Source organism: Desmodus rotundus, chromosome 6 (genome assembly GCF_022682495.2).
Source record: "Desmodus rotundus isolate HL8 chromosome 6, HLdesRot8A.1, whole genome shotgun sequence".
Taxonomy (NCBI): Eukaryota; Metazoa; Chordata; class Mammalia; order Chiroptera; family Phyllostomidae; genus Desmodus; species Desmodus rotundus.
In genome coordinates this window covers 94753874-94776548 of record NC_071392.1, presented here as the reverse complement: position 1 = coordinate 94776548, position 22675 = coordinate 94753874, and the positions used below count along the sequence as shown (strand labels likewise).

Here is a 22675-nt window from a genome sequence, read left to right as displayed (position 1 = left end):
CCTGCCCGGCCTAGCAGAGCCTGGCCCTGAGGAGCTGCGCCCAGTGCGTGCAGGCCAGGCACTCGAGGTGCAGGGAGCTAGGTGGCAGGAGGGCTCCAGTCAGCTCAGCTCTCACCTGCCGCACCTGGGAGAGCATGCAGCCTGGTGCCTGCCCTGCGGGAGCTCAGGGGGCAGTGGGGACCTTCGAGACCGGACAGCGTGTCCAGAGCGGGAAAGGGACCGGCAGACAGCAGGGGGAGTCAGGGGTGCTGAGGGATGCGGACTCTCTCCCACACCTGGAATCTCAGAGGAACTGCTGGCTCACCAGCCTGAGCCCGCTCTGGACACTGTGCCTCAGTTTCCCCACGCTAGCTTTGCTGTGTTGGGGGCAGAGAGGGGGCCATTCCTGATTCTCATTTATTTGTAAGTGACCGGGCACAGGTCGGGGGGGTAGGGGGACCGGCAGGCCGCTCGGCGAGGTGGGGGAGGCGTCCCTGCCCACCCACGAGCACTTCCAGCCCATGGTCTCCAGTCCTTCAGCGAACACCTGGCAGCACCCAGTGTGGGCAGGGCACCCCCCACCCCAGCACCCAGGCCGGGCACCGCACGCTGTGTTCCTCGTCCGGACAGCCCTGGAGGGTTCCAGTCACAGTGCTTCTCTCCAGGTGGAGGAAGGTCCCCCTGAAAACACATCAGTCCCCCACCATGCCTGCCCACCAAGGCTGGCTTCCCACCCCCGCCCAGGCCCCCCCCCCAGGGGAGTGGCCGAGCCCCACCCACTGGGGTCCACATAAGGCAGCCGGTGGGGTCTGAGCATCAGACAGCGAGTCGCTTGCAGTGCAAGTGTGCCCCGTGTGCTTGGCCCGCCCCTGCTTCCCTGGCTCTGCCTGGCAACCCTACCCCGAAAGCAGCCGCTGTCCACCGAGAGCCTATCTGGGCCTGGGATGGGGACCGAGCAGGCGGGCTCAGCCACCAGCAAGGCCCCTCTCTGAGGAACCCGGCTTACTCCTGCGCCTCCCTCCCCCACGCAGCACCATGGTGACACCTGGCAGAGGCGGAACTAGACTGGAGCTGACGGGCGACAAGCTCCCCAAGAGCCGGGCGCTGCTGATCAGGGAGACAGGCTAGCCGGGGACATGACAGGAAGGGCCCCGCCCCACCCGTAGAGCCATCAGGCCCGATCAATGTGACTGGCACCAAGCCGGCGGCTGTCACCCGCGACATGACACAGCCCTGAGAGGGGATGCTTGCCCGCAGCCATCAAAGGGCAAGTCCCGAAGTGAACCTCCGCGAGCGCCAGCCCTGCGGCCGCTGACACCTGCCTTTGCGACTTCAGCGGCCGCCCAGGCTCTGCAGCCGCCTGGGGAATGTGGGTGCCCGTCACCGGGGACTCTCAGGGCGCCCTCACCACAGGGGGCACAGAGAACGTCAGTCCCGCCGGAACCGTCTCCTGGTCCTCAGCTGCCAGACCAGCACCTGCCCCCATCCTGCGCCCCACCGGGTCCCCACTGGGTGCCCCCACCACCCACTCTGCCCAGGTACATCCTGTTCCCGTCACAGCAGGGAGACTCCTTCCCCCGAAAGTGCAGTGGGAGGACTCAGGCTCGAAGCCCCACAGGAAATCACCCAGGCAGGAGGCAGGGGCAGCGGGGCCTTGGGGGAGGGCTCCCTCCAGCACTCACAGGTGAGGGGTGCAGGCCAGGGGTGGGGAGAGGTTGACCCCTTGACCCTCAGTGACCCTCCCCACTGAGTCTCTGCCTCCTGCCCCACGGGGCGTCCACCCCTGCCCCCGGCCACCAGGTCCAGGACCCCAGGGAAGGCACACGTGGCAGGTGCCTCCACAGGACCCGGCCTGTCTGGCTTTGGCCAGACGTCCACACAAGCGAATTTAGGAGGGGCGTGTGGGCAGTGCCTCCTTTCTCCTTCCTCGTCAGACCGTCGAGTCCACAGGTGGCGGCCACAGCGTCTTTGCGGGGAGCCTCTGTAGACACTTCTCTCCCAAGCCCGCTTCCCGCTCGACAGAGAAAGCCGTCTCCAGGAAGGGCAAAATCAACACACGTAATTGCCGCCGTGTCTAATTAGGCAGAGCTATGTAAATCGAGCGCCTCTACACGATTAAAATGTCAGGAGAGACTTGGAGGAGCCGCGCAGTTCAAGTGTCTCTTGCCTGCTGGGGTGGAGGCACCTCCCGCGGGCCCTGCCCCCCTACCTGGCATCCTAATGAGGATCCCGAGGGCCGGGCGAGACGGGACGCGGCTCCACTTCCGGGCGCGCCTAGGGCAGCTCTCAGTCCGAGTGCCCAGCAGCAAGACCTGCAGAGCCCCACCAGCCCCACCGCATCCTTGCTCCTCAGTGGGGTCCATCCCACTCCGAGGACCTCATGTGGGCCACCATCGCCGTCCTCCACCTGAAGTGTCCTCCCGAACGAGTAGGGGCCCTGTGAGTCCCTCACGGCCCCCCCAGACTTTCGGGGAAGCAAAACCAACACCGTTGGGACGTTTCTCAAGCCCATCTGCCCTGCAGTCTCATCAGAGGAAGGTGTCTTGGGGGAGCGACAAGCACAGCTGTGTCCAGGGCCAGTGGGGTCACCGGCCAAGGTCAGCCCACTGCGTCACAGCGCTCAGACTCAGGGAGGCATTATTTGGTGACAAGACCATGTGGCCCTTTGGGAGCAGGGTCATGATGGCCACGTGGGAAATTCTGAACTGCGTTTTCTGCAAGAGTCCTGGGAGGGGGCGGCCAGGTGCTGCGTGGGGGCGGGTCCCGCATTTCTGGCCACAGCAGGGCACCGTGCCCCACCGTGCCAGGCAGCCCGAGTCAGAGCGAGGCCTTCTTCCACAGCCACACCCATGGCTGCCCCTCTTGTCACGGAAGCGACACATCAGCAGCAGAAAACACGAAGAAGCACGTGAGAGGCCTCCCTCCAAGCACCGCAGGATGCGGGGTGGACCCTGTGCGTCCCGTGCAGAAGGGCTCCCTGCTGGCCGCCCAGCGGCATTCGGCACGTGGCACACAGGCCACTGCTGGAAAAGCCCCTCCCACAGACCTTCCATGGCTGCTAGCCTGGCATCGCCGGGACTGTGGGACCCACACAAACCCTACCCTGGACCTGCCGTTGTTTCCTGTCTCTCTGTGGGGATGAGACGTGAGGCCGAGAGCCGGCCGTGGGGACGGCGGGTGGGAAGGACGGGGCTGGGGCCAGGGCCGGGGAGGCTGTGCAGGGAGGCCATGGGGACCAGTCACGAGTCAGCATCGGCCTGAGAAACCCCAGGAGGACATTTCCATCATTGCTGTGTTTGCGGCCCTGGGTGCCGTGTGAAACGCTCACACACTCGGCTTTCCGGCAACGCCGCCCGTGACCCCGACTCCCTGCGTTACCACGTGGCATTCGCTTTACTGGAGGAGGCCAGGTAACCTGACCGAGGCAGAGTGCCCACCAGAGGAGAGCGTGCGCAAAACAACCGGTCTGCGCACTCCCCCCTGGGGGGGCAGGGCTGGTGGTGCACATGTACACATGTGTGTTTGTGTGTGTGTACATATACTGCACACGTGTGCACACCCCACATTTCCCAGTGGTGTGCAGCTTCTGGACCCACCCTCCGACCTCGGTCCTAGCCCAAGGCAGGCCCCTCGCAGCTCCGCAGCCTGGCCTGGCCTGGCTGGGCACACGCCTGTGCTCCCTGCGAGGAGGGCGGGGTTTTCTGCAGTGGTGACCACTAAGGCCAGTGCCGGGCAGGGGACATGCACACCCTGACCACAGGGACCAGTCAGCCACCACTGGCCGGTGCCAGTGACTGTGGATGAAACTCAGCCGCCCCCCCACCCCCGTGCTCAGCTCACAATGGAGACTAGAACCCCAGGCTCTGTTTTCCCCCAGGACCTCGGACCTCTGTGCTGAGCCGTACCCCTCCGCTTCTGTGACCCCCCTGCTCTCCTGAGCCCCCTCCACTGGTGCCCCTGTGTCCAGGCATGTCCTGCCGGAGCTTGGGCTCCCAGGGGCACGGGGACCTCCCCTCTGGGGAGGGAGTGTGTGCTCACCACTGGGAGTTTTGCGGTCTGGTGGCTTGGGCGTCAGCAGGGAGCAGAGACGGGAGGCAGCATGCGTGACTGTCTTGGGCAGTGCTGTACCAAGGGTTGTGACCCAATGGGATGCATCCAGACACCCAGGGACGCTGGCCTTGGGAGTCTTGAAACACGCTGGCCCCCCACATTTCAGGGCTTCCAGCACCATCTCCCCACCAGCCTCCTCTCCTCACGTCCCAGGGAGATAAGGAGAGGAGGAACTGCATCGTCCTGCTAATGGAAGAAAAAATACACAATAAGAGGCCCGTCTGTGCTCCTGGATTCCCAGTTTGACCCTGCACTCGGGGACGGAGCCGCCAAAGTGACCCCAGAGCCCACCGCAGGCCATTCATCCCAGCTGCAGATGACATCTTCCCAGCCAGAGCTGCTCACAGACCAGCGCCCACTGGTGGGGGGCTCGACTCCTCCACATGGCTGAGTCGCCCTGCAGTGGGGACAGACTTTATCCAGATCACTCACTCCTCTGTTGGAGACGCCAAGGTCTTGCCCACCAGTGGCTGCTCTGGGGACGGCAGCGTCTCGATGCCCCAGTGAGAAAGGACATGTCCCTGGGTGCCGAGCAGTGTGTGGGACGGACGCAAGCTGGGCCCAGGCCCGGGGGCTGTTTCCCAGCGCCTGAGGACTGAGGCTCCAGCCAGGCCAGCAGCACAGGGAGCAGCACCAGCCCAGAGGGAAGCACAGCCTGCGGGGAGGGGGCTGCGGGGAGGGGCTGCAGGCTGGAGTGCAGAGGGAGGCTCCCAGCCTCCTCACACCCACCGGCAGGGGGTGGGCCGCAGCCCCTCGTGGGGAGCGGGAGGTACAGGGCAGCCCGGAGGCTCAGTGCTTTTCTAGGGCAAGCCGCAACTGCATTACTGATGGGTATTCTGCAAAATTTAAATGCTGAGCTGGGGGAGGCAGAGAAGCCCCCGGAGACGGTTTCTTCCGGTTTCTTCCCTCCTCTTGAACTTGAAAGAGGCCAAGCCCTGTTTTAATGAATTCGCTGCGGCTCCATTGGGCGGCCGGCGGGCACTGGGCAGTGGAGGACAGGGCTGCAGGCTCGCTCACCAGCCTCACATACCCGGCCCCCTGAACCTGCTGCTGAGCATGGGGGCAGGGAAGCAGGGCCTGAGCCAGGGTTTTCCACACAGACCACGCCGGGCCCACCCCCTGCGTGACAGTGGGACGAGCAAGGACAGGGCATCCATGTGCAGAGGCGCCAGGGGACACCCACCCTCCGGGGGATGCACACAGGTCCTGCCACCCGACCCCCATTCCTGCAGGTGCTTGGGGGAAGAAAATGGTGACAGGGACCAAGTCCAAAAAGTATGCTTTCTGAACCAAATGCCGCGCAGAGGAGCCTGAGCCTCGCCCGGTGCTCTGGGACCAGGCTGAGACACTGAGGCCCGCTGGGGCCCCCACCGCATTGCCTCCTGCTTCCAGCACCCACCCAGGCCACTCGAGACCCCACCCGGCTCCCAACAGCAACCCAGCGCGCCCTCTAGTGGCAGCAGCTGGCTGCACACACGGGCATACTCCCCCTGCATACAATGGATGTACATGGACCCAGACGTGGATACAGCTGCACACGTGTGTGCATGCTTGCATACACATGTGCACATGCACAAGCATACACACCCTCAGGCACGCTCATGTGTCCCTTGTCTCTGAGATAGCATACCTCTCAGCAGCACCCCCCGGGGGTCGGTCCCAGGTGGAGGTGGCGAGGAGCTGACGTGCAGGGGCCACTGCCTTCAGCAGCCGCAGAACGAGTCCCCAGGGTGGACGCCCTCTTCCTCTCCCCTGTGGGCCGAACGCCTCCCTTGCTGTCAGCCTCTGTCCCTGTTTCCTGCTCTCTGGCCCCTTGCAGCGGCGGCTGGTCCTGGGGGCAGGTCAGGGTGTGCGGTGTGAGGGCTCCAGCCAGCCAGCCCCAGTCTCCTCCCCTCCCAGCTGGTGGTCACACGGGCAGAGCCCCGGTGGTGGGGCCCACGGGGCCATAGGCAAGGCCTTGCCAAGAAGGACCTCGTAGTCTTTAGACAGGCAATGGGCAGTCCTCCAGAGATGACCACTGGGTGCAGAAAGAGCCCGAAACACCCCCTGCCCCATTCTGGAGGGACACTGCTGAGGTGCCCTACAGCTTAGTGTCCAGGTCAGGCCTGGGAGGGAGAACTCCGATTTGTGAAGGACGAAAGGAACTTGCGTGAGAAATGAAGTTCCCAGGGCGAGGCTGCCTGTGGCTCTGAGGGAAAATCAACCGCATTCTGCATCTTCTCCCCGGGGAGGGGCCTGGAGCAGCCCGAGGCCCCATCTCAAGTGGGCGTCTGCAGCCGTGGGGGAGGCACAGATGAGAGGCAGCTCCTGCGGCAGGGCTTGGTGCCCCTCACCGGGCCGTGGAGGGGCCCAGGATTGAGATGCTGTCCCCAGCCTGCCCCTGCAACATCCTAGCTGGGGCAGAGCCCTGCCCCTTTATTTCACGGGAGGAAGGGGAGCCCCCTTTCCGCCCGGGCACAGGGGCCCTTGCTGGGTGGTGCCGTGACTCAGGCCTGGCGTGTTCTGAGCCCACACTGGTGCAGACGAAGGCAACTCCAGCCAGCGAGTGAATGAGTGGAGGAAGGATGGATGGAGGGAGGGAGGGAGGAAGGGATGCATGGATGGAAAGGGAGACAGTTTGCTGAGCATCTGCTCTTTCTGGAGCCCGTTTCTGGAACCTGAGCCCACGTCCCTGAGCCGCATGGCTGAGGGCTGTCCTTTTCCCTTAACCTTGGAGGACTCAAGGTCGTTTGTCACTTGGAAGGCCATAAGGTCCCCTTCTGCTTTGGACCCCTGATGGTGCCAGGGGGTGGGGGGCTGTGGTCCTGGCAGAGAGCCACCACCAGGCTGGATGACACCCATCACACCAGTAGCACCTGTGGTCGCTGGCTCAGAGCAGAGGTGTGGAAAAGGCCACCTCTGCCGACTTAGGGCAAGGGCCGGGGGGAAGGCTTCGGGGCCTGATGTTGGCACCCCTGCCTGCCCAAGGACCACGCATGCCTTGGGGCCTTGTACAAACAGCGTGGGCTCCACCCTGTGCAAAGAGGGGGCGAAGGGCCTGTCTCCTGTGCAAACGCCTGGCCTGCCCACAGCCGGACATGGAAGATGCCGCAGGAACACGGCCCTTCCAGACTCGCCTCTGTGGGGTTGTTGCCCGCTCTCCAAGCTGCCCACCCCTGGCTTTCCAAACCCAAGGCGGCACCGTGCTTCCCGGCCCCGTGTCCCCCCTCTCTGTTGGCACCTGTTTTAATCTGTACTTACAGCAGCCAGAGCCTCCGAGGCGGAAAGGCAGCCGGCTCCTGGGGCTGCACCGTTCCCCACAGAGGACGTCCTCCCGCCAGGCTTGACCCTGAGAGCCCAGCGGCCGGCCGCCTCCTGGGGGACGGGCGACAGGGGCCCCAGCCACGGAGAACTTATGCTCCTTTGATGAAAAATATCAACAGCCTGTGAACGAACCCCACACTGATGGCCTGTTCTCCCCCAACCTGTTCCTTCTAGAAAGTTCAGCAGTACACAGTCATCATCCAGGCCACCGACATGGAGGGGAACCTGAACTATGGCCTCTCGAACACGGCCACAGCCATCATCACCGTGGCAGATGTGAATGACAACCCGCCGGAGTTCACCACGAGCACGGTGAGTCCCGGGGTCCCCACAGGGACGAGGCCGTGCATGGGAGGGGAGAGGGGGCAGGGAAGTGGGGGGGAAGAGAGAGACCCCTTCTTCTTCCTCTGGGCCAGTCAGCCTCCCGTGAAGGCATCTCACAGGCCAGAGCCCCCCAGACGAGCTGCAATATGGCCTGTGAGCACACACTCATCTTGCTTCCCAGCGCCCCTTTCTCACCGCACAGTCCCCAAATCCCTCATCCCTGCATCCCTCTGCTGTGGGGGTGCAGCGCCACCTGGTGGCTGTAGCACAGATCGCCACGCGGAGGGTGCAGCCAGGCCCGCCCATGGAGAGGGCTAGGGGCTGCAGGTGCATCTGCTCCCAGGCGGCCAGCGGCAATGGAGAGACAGGCCCAGGGCCAGCATCCTTGGGGCTGCAGACATGGGGGGAGCAGCTCCCTAGGACCCATGGGGGAACAGCGGTGCCCAGGCCCCAGACCCCATCCCAGCCTGGGCCACACCTGGCCACCCTCCCTGACGGCAGCAGTAAAGCTTGGCTCTCTCTGGGACCCACCAAGCTGTGCAAGGCCAGGGCCAGTTTAGCCCTCCCCACAGCGCTCCCGGGGGGGACACCATTCACCCTGTCTGCAGAGTGTGCCCATGGCGACCTTGTCGTGACTTTGTAGCGGCCATGGGGCACAGGCGGGCAGCCCTGGCGCTGCAGGCCCCTCTTCCAAGTCAGGGTCTCGGGTGGTCCAGGGCAGGGGCCCAGGTGTGAGCGAGCACACTGCTCCTAGGGACACACACTGCCTTGCAGCCCGCCTGCGGAGCTCCAGTGTCGGGGTGCGACCCCACCACCACCACCAGAGCCCCAGGGCCCCCAAGGGAACAGCCTCTGGGCCACTGTGGTCACCGTGGAAACCAGGGCAGGGGCGGCCCAGCCGATTGTCCCTGATGGGAGTGGAGGCTTCCAGGCCTGAGGCTCTGTGTTGACCCCAGCAGCTAAGGGCTCAGCCCCCCATCCTGGTCACCTTGGGTCCCCACTGGGCTTGGTGCAGAGCACCCCAGGGAGTCGGGGGCTGGCAGGAGCCCTCAGAGACCCACCTGTCTCGATCACGGCCCACTCCTCAGTTTCCCGGTCCACAGGTGGGGTTTCTTGCGCCGAGGTGTGCCGGAGAAGGTTGTGGCCAGCCAGGTGCACAGGTGACCCCGCAAACTGGGGACTGCAGGCAGGATGGGGACCCAGTGGGCCCCGCACAGGCCACACCGGAGCCCTCGCCCACCCTCCAGCCCCGGGCTGGCGGATTCTCATTCCTTACGGCCAACGGTCCCATCGACTTCCAGGGCTACAGGCCCCCTTCAGTTCAGAGAGTTCTGTTCGCTGCCCGGGGCCTAAGCATCAGGCCCACACCCGAGAGAGCGGCCAGTGGGTTTCACCCGTGTCTGCACCTACCTCCGTTGCCCACCCCGGGCAGACACAGAACCTTCCCACCAGCATAACCTCCTGCCCGTCCGACCGGCAGCCACTCCGCCGACGTCCACCGCCCACATGGGTGTCGCCCCTCCGGAACGTCATCCAGATGGCCCCACGCTGAACACGCCGCTCCTTTGAGTGTGGGTCTTCCGCCCAGTAACTGACGCTCTGGGTCCCAGGGAGTCACTGGGCATCTTTGAACTCTTGGGGGGAATGGCCTGAAGCTCATCCCCCCCAGAGGGGTGACAGGCCTGGGAGACTGCTGGGTGCAGTGGCGGGCAAGGCTGAGAGCTGGCCACACCCCTCACGGGGCGGGCAGCTTTCAAGGAGCCTAATCAGGGACAATCAGCAGGAGCTGAGACAGAGGTGGTGCAGGATCTGGCTCCTATTAAATGTTAATTAACCCTCATCCAACCTCTCCCGCTCTGCAGGCGCACTGCCCCCCACTCTGCTCTCAGCCCTCTCTCAGACGGCGGAGGGCATGGGGGGGACCATGCTGGAGGGCCAGTGGTCCCGGGACACGACCTGTAGATCCCTCCCAAGGACCGCTGGTTTGCCCCACCCTCAGGCCCTGGAGGGATGGCCTAGAGACTCAGAATTGGCCCCTGGTGTTGGAGCGGGCTCATGCAGGCCCTCCTGCCCCCACCAGGCCGGGGTCCGTGGGCACCCCTCCAGGGCATCCGCAGCCCCGCCCACTCCAAGGACGGTGAGGCCTGGAACACACCCTGGCAGGACAGGGGCTTCCCGGGCCAGCGGTCACGGCTCTGGCCATCCCGGTGCCGGATCCCTGAGATAACTGGTAGGGAGAACCAGTTACATGTCGACACTGAGGGGCAGCTGGGACCAGCGATGGCTCCGAGAATTGGGGACAGAAACAGCGCATCTTGGGGTCATGGCGTCCAGGGGGTGTGGATGCTGGAGGGCCCAGGGGCTTGTGCGGTCAGCGTCGGACCTCTCGCTCGGCATCCAGGCCCCCTTCTCACCCACATCCGCCTCTGTGCTCCTGTGACCGTCCCCCGGGAGCCTGCAGGTTCTGTGAGGCACCCTGGGATCTGAAATCCGCCCACCTTTGGGGATGGGCGCATCAGCCTTCAGGATTTACCTGCGGGGCAAGGAAGTCTGTGCAGACCCTCTTACAGTTCCCCCTCCCCAAATCGCTGCCGCCGCATCTCATGAGGCAGGGGCGAAGCTGTCGCTGTGCCCGAAAATCTGAGCAGTTAAATTGAAACGAGTTTTGGCTGGGGAGAGGCCCGGAAGAAAACCCTGCCCTGGGTTTACCGGCAGGGGCCTCCCTCCAGAACCTTTGTTAAACTTGCACGACTTAAACTAGACCCTTCGAACACTTTCCCCCACACCCGGAAGGAATCAGACTCAGGACCGCGGCTCTGCCTGTGCCATGAAACCGCAGGCCCGTGACTCTCGGGGACGGAAGCCCTCGGGGCTGGAGGCAGGGAGCCTGGGAGACTTGGGCGCCTCGCTGAAGTCAGATGGGTACAAGGAATTCTGGGAGGATGAGGGCTGAGCCCAGCTGCCACCTCTGGGCCCCTTCTTTCCCCTCCTGCGACCCCCAGAGGGACGGGGCCGAGGGGGCCATCCACCTGGGAGAGGCCAGCGGCTGGCACGGTGCCTGGCACTTGGGACTGACACTCTGGGCCCCTCCTTTTGTGGCACCCCGGGGGTCTTCACCTCTCTCACCACAGTGAGCGGGAGTAAGAGCAGGACGACCCTGGGGAACCAGTGGGGCTTGGCATGGGCACTGCTGTGAGTGCCCCCGGAACCCCTGAGGCATTTGCACAGCCCTCGTCCCCCGGTTCTGTGGCTCGAAGTCACACTGCACAGCGAGAGGACTGCCCACGCAGCCCGCAGAGCACGCAACGTTTGCAAAGTGAGGATGCAGCCCCTGCCCACAGACTGTTACAGACTTCCAGGCGGAGACAGCCGAGCGCGAAGGCGGCCTCGGGGGTCTTCTGAGCTGGGCCCCGGCCGCACAGGCCAGCGGCCCCTGAAGCCAGCAGCCCCTGAAGCCAGCCGGAGCCTCGACTCCCACCAGGGGGCAGTGCTCAGGTTTCTGTAGCCAGGCAGCACAGACATACGCACATGTACACGCGTGCACACACGCCTTGCCCTATGCATGTCACTGCCCTGCCACGTGGGCCACACTTACTGTCGGGACTGGCTCGCAGCCCTCATGGCCAAAAAGGCCGAGTCCCCAGTTTGTCACCTGCAGCACAGCCCTGAGCCCGGGCTGGAGTCTGGACCAGCAGCAGGGCTCTGCTCAGGGCGGCCACTCCCCTGCTCTTTGTCCCCACCTGCAAGGACACCCCGGGCCCCTGTGTGTCCTGGTGCTGGTGGCGGCCCTCTGTTGATGGGGAAAGGCCTGAGAGCAGCTGGTGGCGGGTCTCTCCCGACGTCTCCCACTTCTGAAGGGCCCGTGCCTTTCTCTTCTGTCACACACTGCAGTATGCGGGGGAGGTCCCCGAGAACCGGGTGGAGACGGTGGTGGCAAACCTCACAGTGATGGATCGGGACCGGCCCCACTCCCCAAACTGGAACGCCGTCTACCGCATCATCAGCGGGGACCCCTCGGGGCACTTCATCATCCGCACGGACCCTGTCACCAACGAGGGCCTGGTCACCGTGGTGAAGGTGGGTGCTCCCCTCGCTCCCCGCCACGGCCCTAGGAGAAGCTCAGCAGACACACCCTCAGGGGAAGTGCATGCCACCCCTGACACCCAACGACAAAGGACGGTACCCCACCCTCGGGTGGCAGAGGCGGGCTTCACCAGGACCCGGTCACGTGACCCGAGGCCGACCTTGCCCAGGAGGTCACCCCCCAGCCCCTCCCTGAGGGTGAGACCCATTCACAGAGCAGCTGGTGTCAAGCTGTCCTTACATTCCCGAGACAGAGCCAGCTCAGTCCTGGAGGGGTCTCTCTTTTTTCCTTTTTTATTGTATTTTCTCCTTTACCATTTAACCCCCTATTGCCCCTCCTCCTCCACACTCAGCACCCTGTGGCCCACGTCCACGAGCCCTTTCTCCTTTTCACTCGCCCCCTCTGCCCCTCACCTGCCCCCACTAGCTGTCGTCTGCTCTCCATCCGTGAGTCTGTCCCTGTTTTGCATGTTAGTTCAGTCTGTTCATTAGATGCCACACGGGAGTGAAACCACGTGGTACTTGTCTTTCTGTGACTGGCTCGTGTCGCTGAGCATAATGCTCCCAGGTCCACCCACACTGTCGCAAAGCTTGAGGTTTTCCTTTTTTACGGCCAAGTGGTATTCCACGGCGGGAGTGTCCCACGGTTACCGACCAGAGGAGTATTTTTGCAGCAACACGCCAGGGCTGGCTAATATCTGGAGAGCCTTCCGGTGCTTTTCTGAGCTACTCGGGCCGATGCGCTCGCCATCTTCACAGCCGAGTCTCCAGGCGCGTTGTGTGGGGGGAGAGTGGCTCTGAGGGGGCTGCGGGAGGGGACCTGGGGATGACACTGCTTTTAGGCCGTGACTGTCTGTCAAGATTCCCGAGTGAATCTCAGTGCGTGCGAAGTTAAAAATCAGCTCCGGAGTGCCTCAGGCTGAGTGCACACAGCCCCACAGTCCCCACGGCCCGGTCACGGTGTCCCAAGCAGAATTCAGCCACTCGCTGGCTCTCAGACACCCCCCAACGGGGTATCTGCCACCGTTCCTACCCTCCGCAGGAGCCCATCCCCTCTGCCCTCCTTCACCACCCCTCTCCCCGCTCCAGCCGTGAAGTCACAGCCTCCTCCAGGGGGACCCCACCCCCCAGACTGACCTCAGGTTCTTCCCACGGCCACCCTGGACCTGAGGGTTTAAACTCGAAAGCTGAGAATTGGCCTCATCTGCTGGCCCAGAGACAAGGCCCAGCAGAGGCTGGGAGCAGGCTGGGGCCCAGGGGCCCACAGGAGGGTGGGGCGGCCAGCACAGGGGGAAAGCACCCCCTTCCCACAAGCCCAGGTCCCCAGAGCAGCATAGCCCTGGTGGCCCTGGCACTGTGCCCAGGGCGCCCCCCACAGTACCCACCCCCTCACCCTCACGCAAGGTCACGGCCACATCCGTGGAGGCAGCCCCACCACTCCCTTTGAAACTGCTGGGGCAAATCACCCATTGCTTCCTCCATTACAAACCTGCCTTGTCTTAACGCTCCTGCGGCCTTTCTCGGCCACAGCAGTCTCTGGAAGGCGTCCTGATCGGGCTGCCGAGTTTTTAGCACCAGACCTGCAGTGTTTTCCCACGCCCTCAGGGACACGGACCCCCAGAGAGGCCAGTCAGCCTTGAGGGGCTTGCTGTAGACAAAGACGCCGCGATTTCACACAGCAGTGAGTTTAAACAGGGCAGCGCCAGCTCTCAAAGGGACCAGGGGACGAGGGGCGGATGTGCTGGCTGCTGTTCGGTGTGGGGGGCGGTGGACCTGACACCGCACGGGCACGGGGGGGGGGGGGGGGTGCTGGCGCTTGGTGGTATGTGAAGTCCAGGGGGAGAGGGAGGGTTCGCACCTTCGCATCTAGGGGTGAAGGGGGTGGTCAGGGTTTCTGGACCGAAGTCCCCAGTGGGTCCTTCCAAACCGGGAGTGACAGGCAGTGGATTCTGCGTCGGGTGCCTTGACAGGCTGGCAGCCAGCTTGGGCCGAGGGGCCTCCTGGAATGCACGGCCCATCCATAAGGACGACCTCCCTGAGCGCACGCAGCATCGTGCTGGGTGGTGGGCAGGTGTGGTGGGCGAAGGGGGCTGTCGGCCGCCCCTCAGATGTCCCGGGCGCCACGCTGAGCGCTGGGCCGTGCATGGAGGCAGTGTCTCACTGTCTCCAGAGGTAGCAGGGAGCACCCCTTCCTTCGGCAGGCGAGGTGGCCATGCCTGGAGAGGACGAGGACTCCCAAGGGCACCGGGGCAGCGAGGGGTTGTGGGGGCGGTGGGGCCATTACTGCAGAGCCCCGACCTCTGCCGCAGCCTCCCACCCCTCCTGCCCCTCCCCCGTGGCAGCGTCAGGCTCCCAGACCCACAGCGCGTCTTGTGTGCAGGCCGGGCGCACTCATGTGCACACACCTAGGTCACACACACCTGGTTTTTACATCCCTCTTTGTACTTAGTTCCTTCGTGAGCAGAGTGTGGGCCCAGCCCAGCATGTATCAGTGGGGGGTCCCCTACCCACACTCTCTCCTCTCAAGGGCCACACCCAGCAGGAGACCAGAGATAAGGGAGGCTGGGGCGGAGTCCCCTGGGACCAGTCCCCTGGGCACCGACAGGCAGGGGTGGCAGGTGCTGACCATCCTGCCCCCCTCGGCCTCACCACACCCACAGCTCACCCGCTGCCCCTCCCCCCCCCCCCCCCCCCCCCCCCCGGTTCCAGGCGGTGGACTACGAGCTGAACAGAGCATTCATGCTCACTGTGATGGTGGCCAACCAGGCGCCCCTGGCCAGCGGGATCCAGATGTCCTTCCAGTCCACGGCGGGGGTGACCATCTCGGTCATGGACGTGAACGAGGCCCCCTACTTCCCCTCCAACCACAAGCTCATCCGCCTGGAGGAGGGGGTGCCCCCCGGCACGGCGCTCACCACCTTCTCCGCGGTAGACCCCGACCGCTTCATGCAGCAGGCAGTGAGGTGGGTCCACGGGCGCGGGGCTGCTCCCCTCAGGCCCCAGCTTCCAGGGAGAGGGGCCCAAACAACCAGAAAGTCCCCATCAGGGCTCCAGGCGGCCCCCACCTGCATGTCTTCCCAGGTGGGAGCAACGGGACCCAGCCCTGGGGACCGCTGGGGTACCGGCCCACCTGACACAGTGGCGCAGGGCAGGGGGCCGAGGGAACGATGCCACAGCCAGGGGCAGCGTCCTGGCCAACACAGGGCAGGTCCCACCCCAGCCTTACTGTGCGACTTTGTGGGTCACTCTCCTCTCTGTGCCTCGGTTTCCCCACCTGTGGAAGGCAGGCATGCGAGCATCTGCTGGGGTCCTAGTGAGAGCACGTAGCCCATCCACCTCGGTGACCGTGAGTCCCAGTCGCCACCCTCCCACCATGGGAGGGCCCTGCAGGGCTGGAGAGGAAGCCTCGGTGAACCCAGCATGTGGGCCGGCGCCCCAGAGCGCTCCAGGCCGGGCCCGCACCCCCCAGCCCAGAACCTCACCTCCCGTGCCCCCGTTCGCAGATACTCGAAGCTGTCCGACCCCGCGAGCTGGCTGCACATGAACGCCACCAACGGGCAGGTCACCACGGCGGCCGTCCTGGACCGCGAGTCCCTCTACATCAAGAACAACGTCTACGAGGCCACCTTCCTGGCTGCCGACAACGGTACAGCCTGCCCCGGGTGCTGGCAGGTGCTCACCAGCAGCGCGGGCTCTGGCAGGGAGACCGAGGGAGGCCCACCGGCCCCCAGAGGGGCGGCTGGGGGGAGGTGGGGCCTCGTCATGCCTCGGGGTGCCCCCTGCGTGCATCCGCAGCACTCACTTGGCCCCACCACCCAGGCCCAAGCGCTCATTCGCATGGCCACTCACTTGGGGGCACCGGGGAAGCCAGGGTTCATCCCAGCCCTGTTATGGCCGAGCTGCTTCTCAGCTCCCCCACTTGTGAACTGAGGCTGCACTGTCACCGCTGACAAGCCCTGAGCCCTGCGCAGTGCGGGCACCACCCCCCAGCAAGCAGGCCCCCCCCCTGCACGGCTGACATTCCAGGGGCCCGAGCGTGTCCACTGCAACCAGGGCCAGCTGCGTGGCAATGACAGTAACCTCCACACAGTTACCGTACTGTGCCGCGGATCAAGCTCACTTTTTGCCCGTTTTAGGGGGAACGATAAGGGTGCGCGTTATTTGTGGGTATGAGGATCACATACCACGAGCATAACCACAGGACAATAATCCCGTGTATAATGCACACAAACATGTATGGCACATGCGGAGCACACCATACACGGCAAGTTACGGCAGGTTCATGTCCTCTCCATAAAAGGCGGCTGGAAGCAGGCAGCCCACTGTCAGGTGTGAGCCCCCAGGCTCGCTCTGGCCACTCCTGTGTCCTTGGCAAGCTGCAGTGTGGTCCAGAATGGCTGCGGGTGCTCCAGCCATCACGACCATATTCTAGCAAACGGGAGGACACACCCCTTCTAAGGACCTCCCCTCACAGCTCACGGAGGCCAGAACTCAGTCACAAAGCCATGGCCCTCTGCACGGGCTGCTGAGAAATGCAGTCTTCTAGTTGGGCAGGGATGACCCTGGATAACACTGGGGGACCCGGTCCCCTTCAGTAAGGAAGACTGGGGAAATGGACACTGAGGGACAACTGGGCCACCTGCCTCAGGGACTCAAGTGAGGAACCAGTCGACCAAATCGTTTCAGGAGCAAGAAGTGCTGGAGGAAACCCACCGGGGGATGGGAGAGGGACCAGGGCTGCCAGCTGACCTGCAGGACCAGACGGAACCAGTTGGGGGAAGATGGGATGGCGGGGGAGGGCCCCAGTTAGGAAGCAGCACGTGCTAACGGAATCCGAGGCCAGACTAGGGGACACGTGGAGGACCCCCAAACATACGGCTGGTCCTACAGGTTGAGACTCCACCTGTCCTGTTCCTGGTCTTGCAGCGTCTGGGCTTCCGAGCGCAGGGGCCGAGCCCGTCTGGTAAAGGTGCTTTGAGGTGCTTTCTGGAACATGCCGCAGGGGGTGTGTTTCTGACACGCCCCGCCTGCCTCCGCATTGGGAGCTGCCCTCACGAGGCAGGGCCACTGTCAGAGTGCAGCTGTCACCACCCCCACGCCTGGAGGGCGCACAGGACAGGTTTCTCTGCCACCCAGCACACGTCCACCGCACTGCCGGCCTAGGCATGGGGGGCTTGGGAGGGGGGTACGGCCCCTGAGAGGCATGCGGGGGCCCACTGAGGCAGAAAGCCACTGGGGAGAGCACCCCAACCCCAAACACCTCCTTCCCGCAGACGGATGGCTCCCGGGGTTCTCCCTTTTGGTTGTAAGAGCCTGAGAGCCTGAGCTTAGGGTGTCCGGCCAAGGGGAGCCCTGCTGGGGGTGGGGCACGGACACTCGGAGGGCAGGGGGAGGCTTTGCCCCACGGAGCCTCCCGGGCCCCCTAAGGGCAAGGTCGTGGAGCACCAGGCATGGCCCCGCGAGGTGACAGCATCTGTCCCACAGGGGTCCCCCCCGCCAGCGGCACCGGGACCCTGCAGATCTATCTCATCGACATCAACGACAACGCCCCGGAGCTGATCCCCAGGGAGGGGCAGATCTGCGAGAAGCCACACCTCAATGCCATCAACATCACCGCGGCCGACGCCGACGTCGACCCCAACGTCGGCCCCTACGTCTTTGAGCTGCCCTTCGTCCCCGCCGCCGTGCGGAGGAACTGGACCATCACCCGCTTAAACGGTGAGACCCCCACCCTTCCCACCCTGCCCCCGCGCTAGGAGAGTCCAACCGAGTCGACACAGCCCCCCAGGGCCCAGTGCCCTGGAAGGGGAGGCCACAGGGGTAGCAGGTGAACCCACAAGAGGGCTGCGTAGCCTGTCGCCTGCAGGAGCCCCCACGAGCCTGGGGACCTGCCATGCCGCACCAGGTGAACGTCCTTGCAGCTGACCTGGACCGCTCTGTTCCCGGGGGCTCGTTCCGAGGTGTGGGCTTGTACAGAAGGGCCCCAAATCCTGAAGTTTTGCCAGCATAGTGAAGAAGCATCTAGAAAGGCCCCACGGATTCCCAGCCTCGCCAGACGGACAGGAGGGAGCTCCCTCCGCCTCACCGACAGGGAGTGGGCTTGCTTTAAGCAGCTCTTTCCCAGTTTCTTAGCCGAAACCGTGGTTCCATCTGCACCTGTTCCCCGCTGGCGGGCACTGTCACACACAGCTACCCGCCACTGTGTGTTTCTTCCGTGAACTAAATCCTGCGTGTTGCCCCGTGCCAGGTGACTACGCCCAGCTCAGCTTGCGCATCTTGTACCTGGAGGCCGGGGTGTACGACGTCCCTGTTATCGTCACAGACTCCGGGAACCCCCCGCTGTCCAACATGTCCGTCATCAAGGTCAAGGTGTGCCCGTGTGACGACCATGGCGACTGCACCGCCACGGGCGCGGTGGCGGCAGCTGGCCTGGGCACAGGGGCCATCGCGGCCATCCTCCTCTGCATCGTCCTGCTGCTGAGTGAGTGGGCCAGGCGCCACAGGAGGGTGGGTGGGCGGGGGTGCCATCCCAGGGAGCCAGGTGTGCCGGCCGGCCGCCCACGTCTCCCAGCGCCCCCACCAAGGACCTTGCAGAGACCCAGCTGAAGCCATGTCCACACGGCCACAGCCGTGCACACGTGTGGACATGCATGTACCCAGGCCCACTCCCAGGAACTGCCCACACACATGTGCACACGCCTGCACACACGTGCATGAATACACACACGCACGTGTGGGAGTGTGCATGCACGTTCTCGCAGGTGTGCGGCCCAGCTGTGTCGGCGCCACTGTGCACACGTGTGTGGCATGCTCGCACGGGCACGTGGCGCGCACGGCCGGCTCACGGCGCACCCCGCCCACAGCCATGGTGCTGCTGTTCGTCGTGTGGATGAAGCGGCGGGAGAAGGAGCGGCACACGAAGCAGCTGCTCATCGACCCCGAGGACGACGTGCGGGACAACATCCTCAAGTACGACGAGGAGGGCGGCGGCGAGGAGGACCAGGTGAGGCCCCGCCCCTGCACCCTGCGCCCCCGAGGCCGTGCACCTGGGCCAGGGGGCTACCGGGAGTTGCCAGGTTGGACGCTGGGTCCACCGTGGCCACTGTGGGATTCAGGGCAAGTCCTTACCCACTGAAGCTGAGTGTCCCCCCAAGAACAGGGGTGGCAGCGGCCCTGGCTCCCGGCTGCCCCAAGGAACGTGCATGGGAGCTGAGCAGCGTGGGCAGTGGGTCCCCCAGGGGCCACCAGGCCGGCAAAGGCAACCCACACGTGCCTTCAGGACAGAGAGAGAGGATGCAGGCATGAGGGGAGGCAGACCGGGGGACGGGGCAGCACAGTGGGCTCTTCTGTGCCCTGCTGCGGCCCCTCCCGAGCCCCGTCCCTGACCCCACCCAGGACTATGACCTCAGCCAGCTGCAGCAGCCGGAAGCCATGGAGCACGTGCTGAGCAAGGCGGCCGGCGTGCGGCGGGTGGATGAGCGGCCCGTGGGCGCCGAGCCCCAGTACCCGGTCCGGCCCACACTGCCCCATCCGGGGGACATCGGCGACTTCATCAATGAGGTGGGTGCTCGGGCAGAGGAGAGCCTCAAGCAGGGCCTCTCCTAAAAGTAGAACCCTGCGAACACGCAGAGGCCACAGCGGCACCTTCTGCACTGGGCCCTGGGTGGTCAGAGGGGACGCAGATCCGGCCTGGCCTCTGTCGGCCATGGGCAAGCCCCGCCCTCGGCACTCGCCCCGTGCAGGGTCCTGTGGCACCTGCCCCTGCTTCCAATGGTGCCTGGGACGGGGCCTGGCCACGCACACATCCCACCTGCGTCCCATCCACAACTGAACCAGAGCGGGGCCCAGCAGAGGGACAGAGGTTTCCCACACAGTCCCCAGCGCACGGCATGTCCCAGGCCACAAGTGAGACCTCTGCAGCTGCCCAGTCCGGCTTGGCCAGCGATCACTACCCCCAAAAGGACACCCTCCCCACCTTCTGTGAGAAAGCCCACTCCTGACTAATTCTCCCAGGAAGTGAAAGCAGGCGGTACAAACAGCTCAGTACCAACGACCCTTAGAGTTGGGCGCTGAGGTGCGTAGGGCTGTGACCACAGGGACACTGGGCCACCCCGCCAGGGACCTCCCAGGGCCAGTGCAGCCCCCGCACCTCAGAGCTGGCCCACCCACAGGCACGGGAGCGGGGTGTGCACCCACCAGGGGGGCCCGCACTCCAGGGCAGAGGCTGGCACCGGGGTGGGGGGGTCGCTGCAGCCTGATTTTGTTTGCGGGGAGTTAACAGCTTCAGAACTCTGGCTTCGGGCTGCCTCAGGTGCACGCCCCACGTGACAATGACCACGGAGACACAACCCACCGGGCGCTGAACTCCAGTCACAGGGCCCCCCCAGCCCCCTGCCCCCCCAGCCCCGCCTCAGGCTGACAGTGAACTTGCAACCTCCAACAGCTTCCCTGCTCTGTTCTCCGAGATGCCCTTCGGTTAAACACAGGGAGCACATATTGAGCACCTACAGTGTGCGGGCCCTGATAGCTCTGCCTCCCCTGGGCTCCTCCTTCCTGTTCCGCAGCCCCCCTCCGCCCTAACCGAGTCTCGTGGCCCCCAGGGACTCCGGGCGGCAGACAACGACCCCACCGCGCCCCCCTACGACTCCCTGCTGGTCTTCGACTACGAAGGCAGCGGCTCCACCGCAGGCTCCGTCAGCTCCCTCAACTCGTCCAGCTCTGGGGACCAGGACTACAACTACCTGAACGACTGGGGGCCCCGGTTCAAGAAGCTGGCGGACATGTACGGAGGCGGCGAGGACTGACCGACCTCTCCTCCCCCGACCAAAGCGGGACCAGCGCTCGGACCAACGGACGGACGGACGGACGGACGGACGCCGGAAGAGCAGGCCTGACAGAGGCCTCCCTGCAGACGCGTCATTTAGTGGTGTGCTGGGGGTGCTCCCACCCCCACCCCCCCACATTGAGCTGTCTGGCATGAACACGTCGCCCTGCCGCCCATCCTGGTAGCTGACCCATCACTAAAGGACAGCGAGAGGCACTCTGTCTTAACTTGAATTTCTTAGAACAGAAGCACTGTTTAACACAAACGTGGAAGTGCCTTTCGGTGCACGTATCAGTTCCCCTCAAACTCAGGAGTGACTGCCTCGGACAGCCCCGCCCCGTCGGCCCCGCCCCGCCCTGCTGGTCCTCGCTCCCAAGGCACCAATTTAGCGGTGGGGAGAATGTGTCTCTCTCTTTATTTTTTGTATTTTGGCCTTTTATTAAGAGAAAAAGGGGGTGACTCGCTTGACAAAATTTGCAAAGGAAAAATAGTTTGGGGTCAAAATCGCAACAGCCCCCCTGCGTCTTCACGATCTGCACACACAGTCAGGTCTCCGGGGGGCCCCTCGGGGTGGCCAAGCCCACGACCAGAAGCCCCACCCTGGGCGCTGGCTTCCACTTGAGTTTTTGGCCACCCCCACCAAGATGCTCAAATAGCCGGAGTGGGGGTTGCCCAGGGGCCGTCTCCATCCTTGGCTGTCCCCTGGGTCCCCCTAGTCAGACCGTTCAGCCTCCCCCAGGGACAGCTATCACCCCGAACACCACCCACATCCCCACTGCCCTTGGTCCAAACCAGCCAGCATCTGAGCCCCCCTTCCCTCCAGACCGAAGCTGTCACATGCCCAGCGGGCACGTGCCAGTCCAGCCCCCAGACCGTGCCCAACACCCCCGGCCACCCAGGGCCGTGCAGACTCCCAAGGCCAGGGAAGCCCCTGCCCCCACCCCCCAGGTCGGGGCCTTCCAACAGGCGGAAAGCATGTGCACCTGACCTGCTGGGAGCATGCCCAAGAGCCCCATCCCACCACCCGTGCACCCATGGCAGGGCGGGTGGCACCTGCTGGGGACAGCAGCCCCCGGACCCGGGTCAGCACTGAGAGGCTGCAGAGGGTTCCAGGCTCAAGGCCCAGAGCCGGACCTGCCCGGGGGGTGCCGGTCGGACTCACTCCACGGCCAGGGCAGGCAGTTCCGCAGGGCGGACAGCGATGGGCTGTGTCCCAGGGACCCCTGGGGGGACCCCTGCGGCAATGGGGATCTTGTGCCGGGTGCACAGCAGCACCCGGGACGTGCCTGGGCGTTAAGGGGCCTCCAGCCAGCAGGATGCAGGAGGGGGGCACCCTCAAGGGGCTGACCTTGTACCTGGTCCACTTGGGGTACCCAAGGAAGGGGGACAGGTGCCACTGGCCGGGGCGGGATTCAGCATCAGAGCCCCCTGGGGGAGGGAAGTCCCAGGTGATGAAGGACAAGGAAGCTGGCCTGCCCCTGGGGGCAGGGAGGGCCTGGGAGGTCGAGGGGCAGCAAGGCAAGTGCCCCCCACTCCACCTGGGGGTCCCGGAACCGCTCCTCCACCCATGGCCTCTCCCTGCTCCATGGTCAGCCTCTTTTCTAAACAGCTCTGGCCTTGAGGTGAACTTGAGCGAGCGCGTGGGTAAGCGAGGCACACGGGTGTCCCTGCTGGATGTCAGGGTTCTCCCCCAAACCAAACCACTGGCTCTCCCAGAGCCGGGCTGCGGCGGGTTCTGTCCACTCTGCCCCCGGGCATGGCTGCCCGGGGTGGGAGCAGGTCACTGTGTCTCATGATGCATGTCGGGCAGCCTGCCCAGGGGTGGCCAGGCCCCCTGCAACCCTAAGTCATGCTATGCAAATCATCCGGGTCAGGTGGGAAGACCAGTCCCGTGGCTGGGGCGTGGCCGGGGCATGGCCAGGCAAGAGCTTGCTGGGGGTCCAGCAGGTGGGAAGGGAGCTGGGCCGTCCAGTTCTTGTCTGCCGCCAGCTCGCTCTCCAGGCACAGGTCCAAGTGTGAACCTGGCTCAGGAGCTGGCGGCCGTGGGCCCTT

General features: G+C 64.7%; 1 protein-coding gene across 1 annotated transcript in view; it reads left to right on the top strand.

Annotated features, from left to right (window-relative positions):
• CDH4 (cadherin 4) overlaps positions 1-22042 on the top strand; it is a 264321-nt gene extending 242279 nt beyond the window's left edge. Inside the window, exons 8-16 of the mRNA XM_053927435.2 lie at positions 7567-7704; positions 11608-11793; positions 14509-14762; positions 15303-15445; positions 17284-17517; positions 18047-18280; positions 18663-18802; positions 19195-19359; positions 20400-22042. Of these exons, the coding sequence (XP_053783410.1) occupies positions 7567-7704; positions 11608-11793; positions 14509-14762; positions 15303-15445; positions 17284-17517; positions 18047-18280; positions 18663-18802; positions 19195-19359; positions 20400-20603 (1698 nt within the window). The 3' untranslated portion in view covers positions 20604-22042. The remainder of the gene's footprint in view (positions 1-7566; positions 7705-11607; positions 11794-14508; positions 14763-15302; positions 15446-17283; positions 17518-18046; positions 18281-18662; positions 18803-19194; positions 19360-20399) is intronic.
• The last annotated feature ends 633 nt before the right edge of the window (positions 22043-22675 follow it).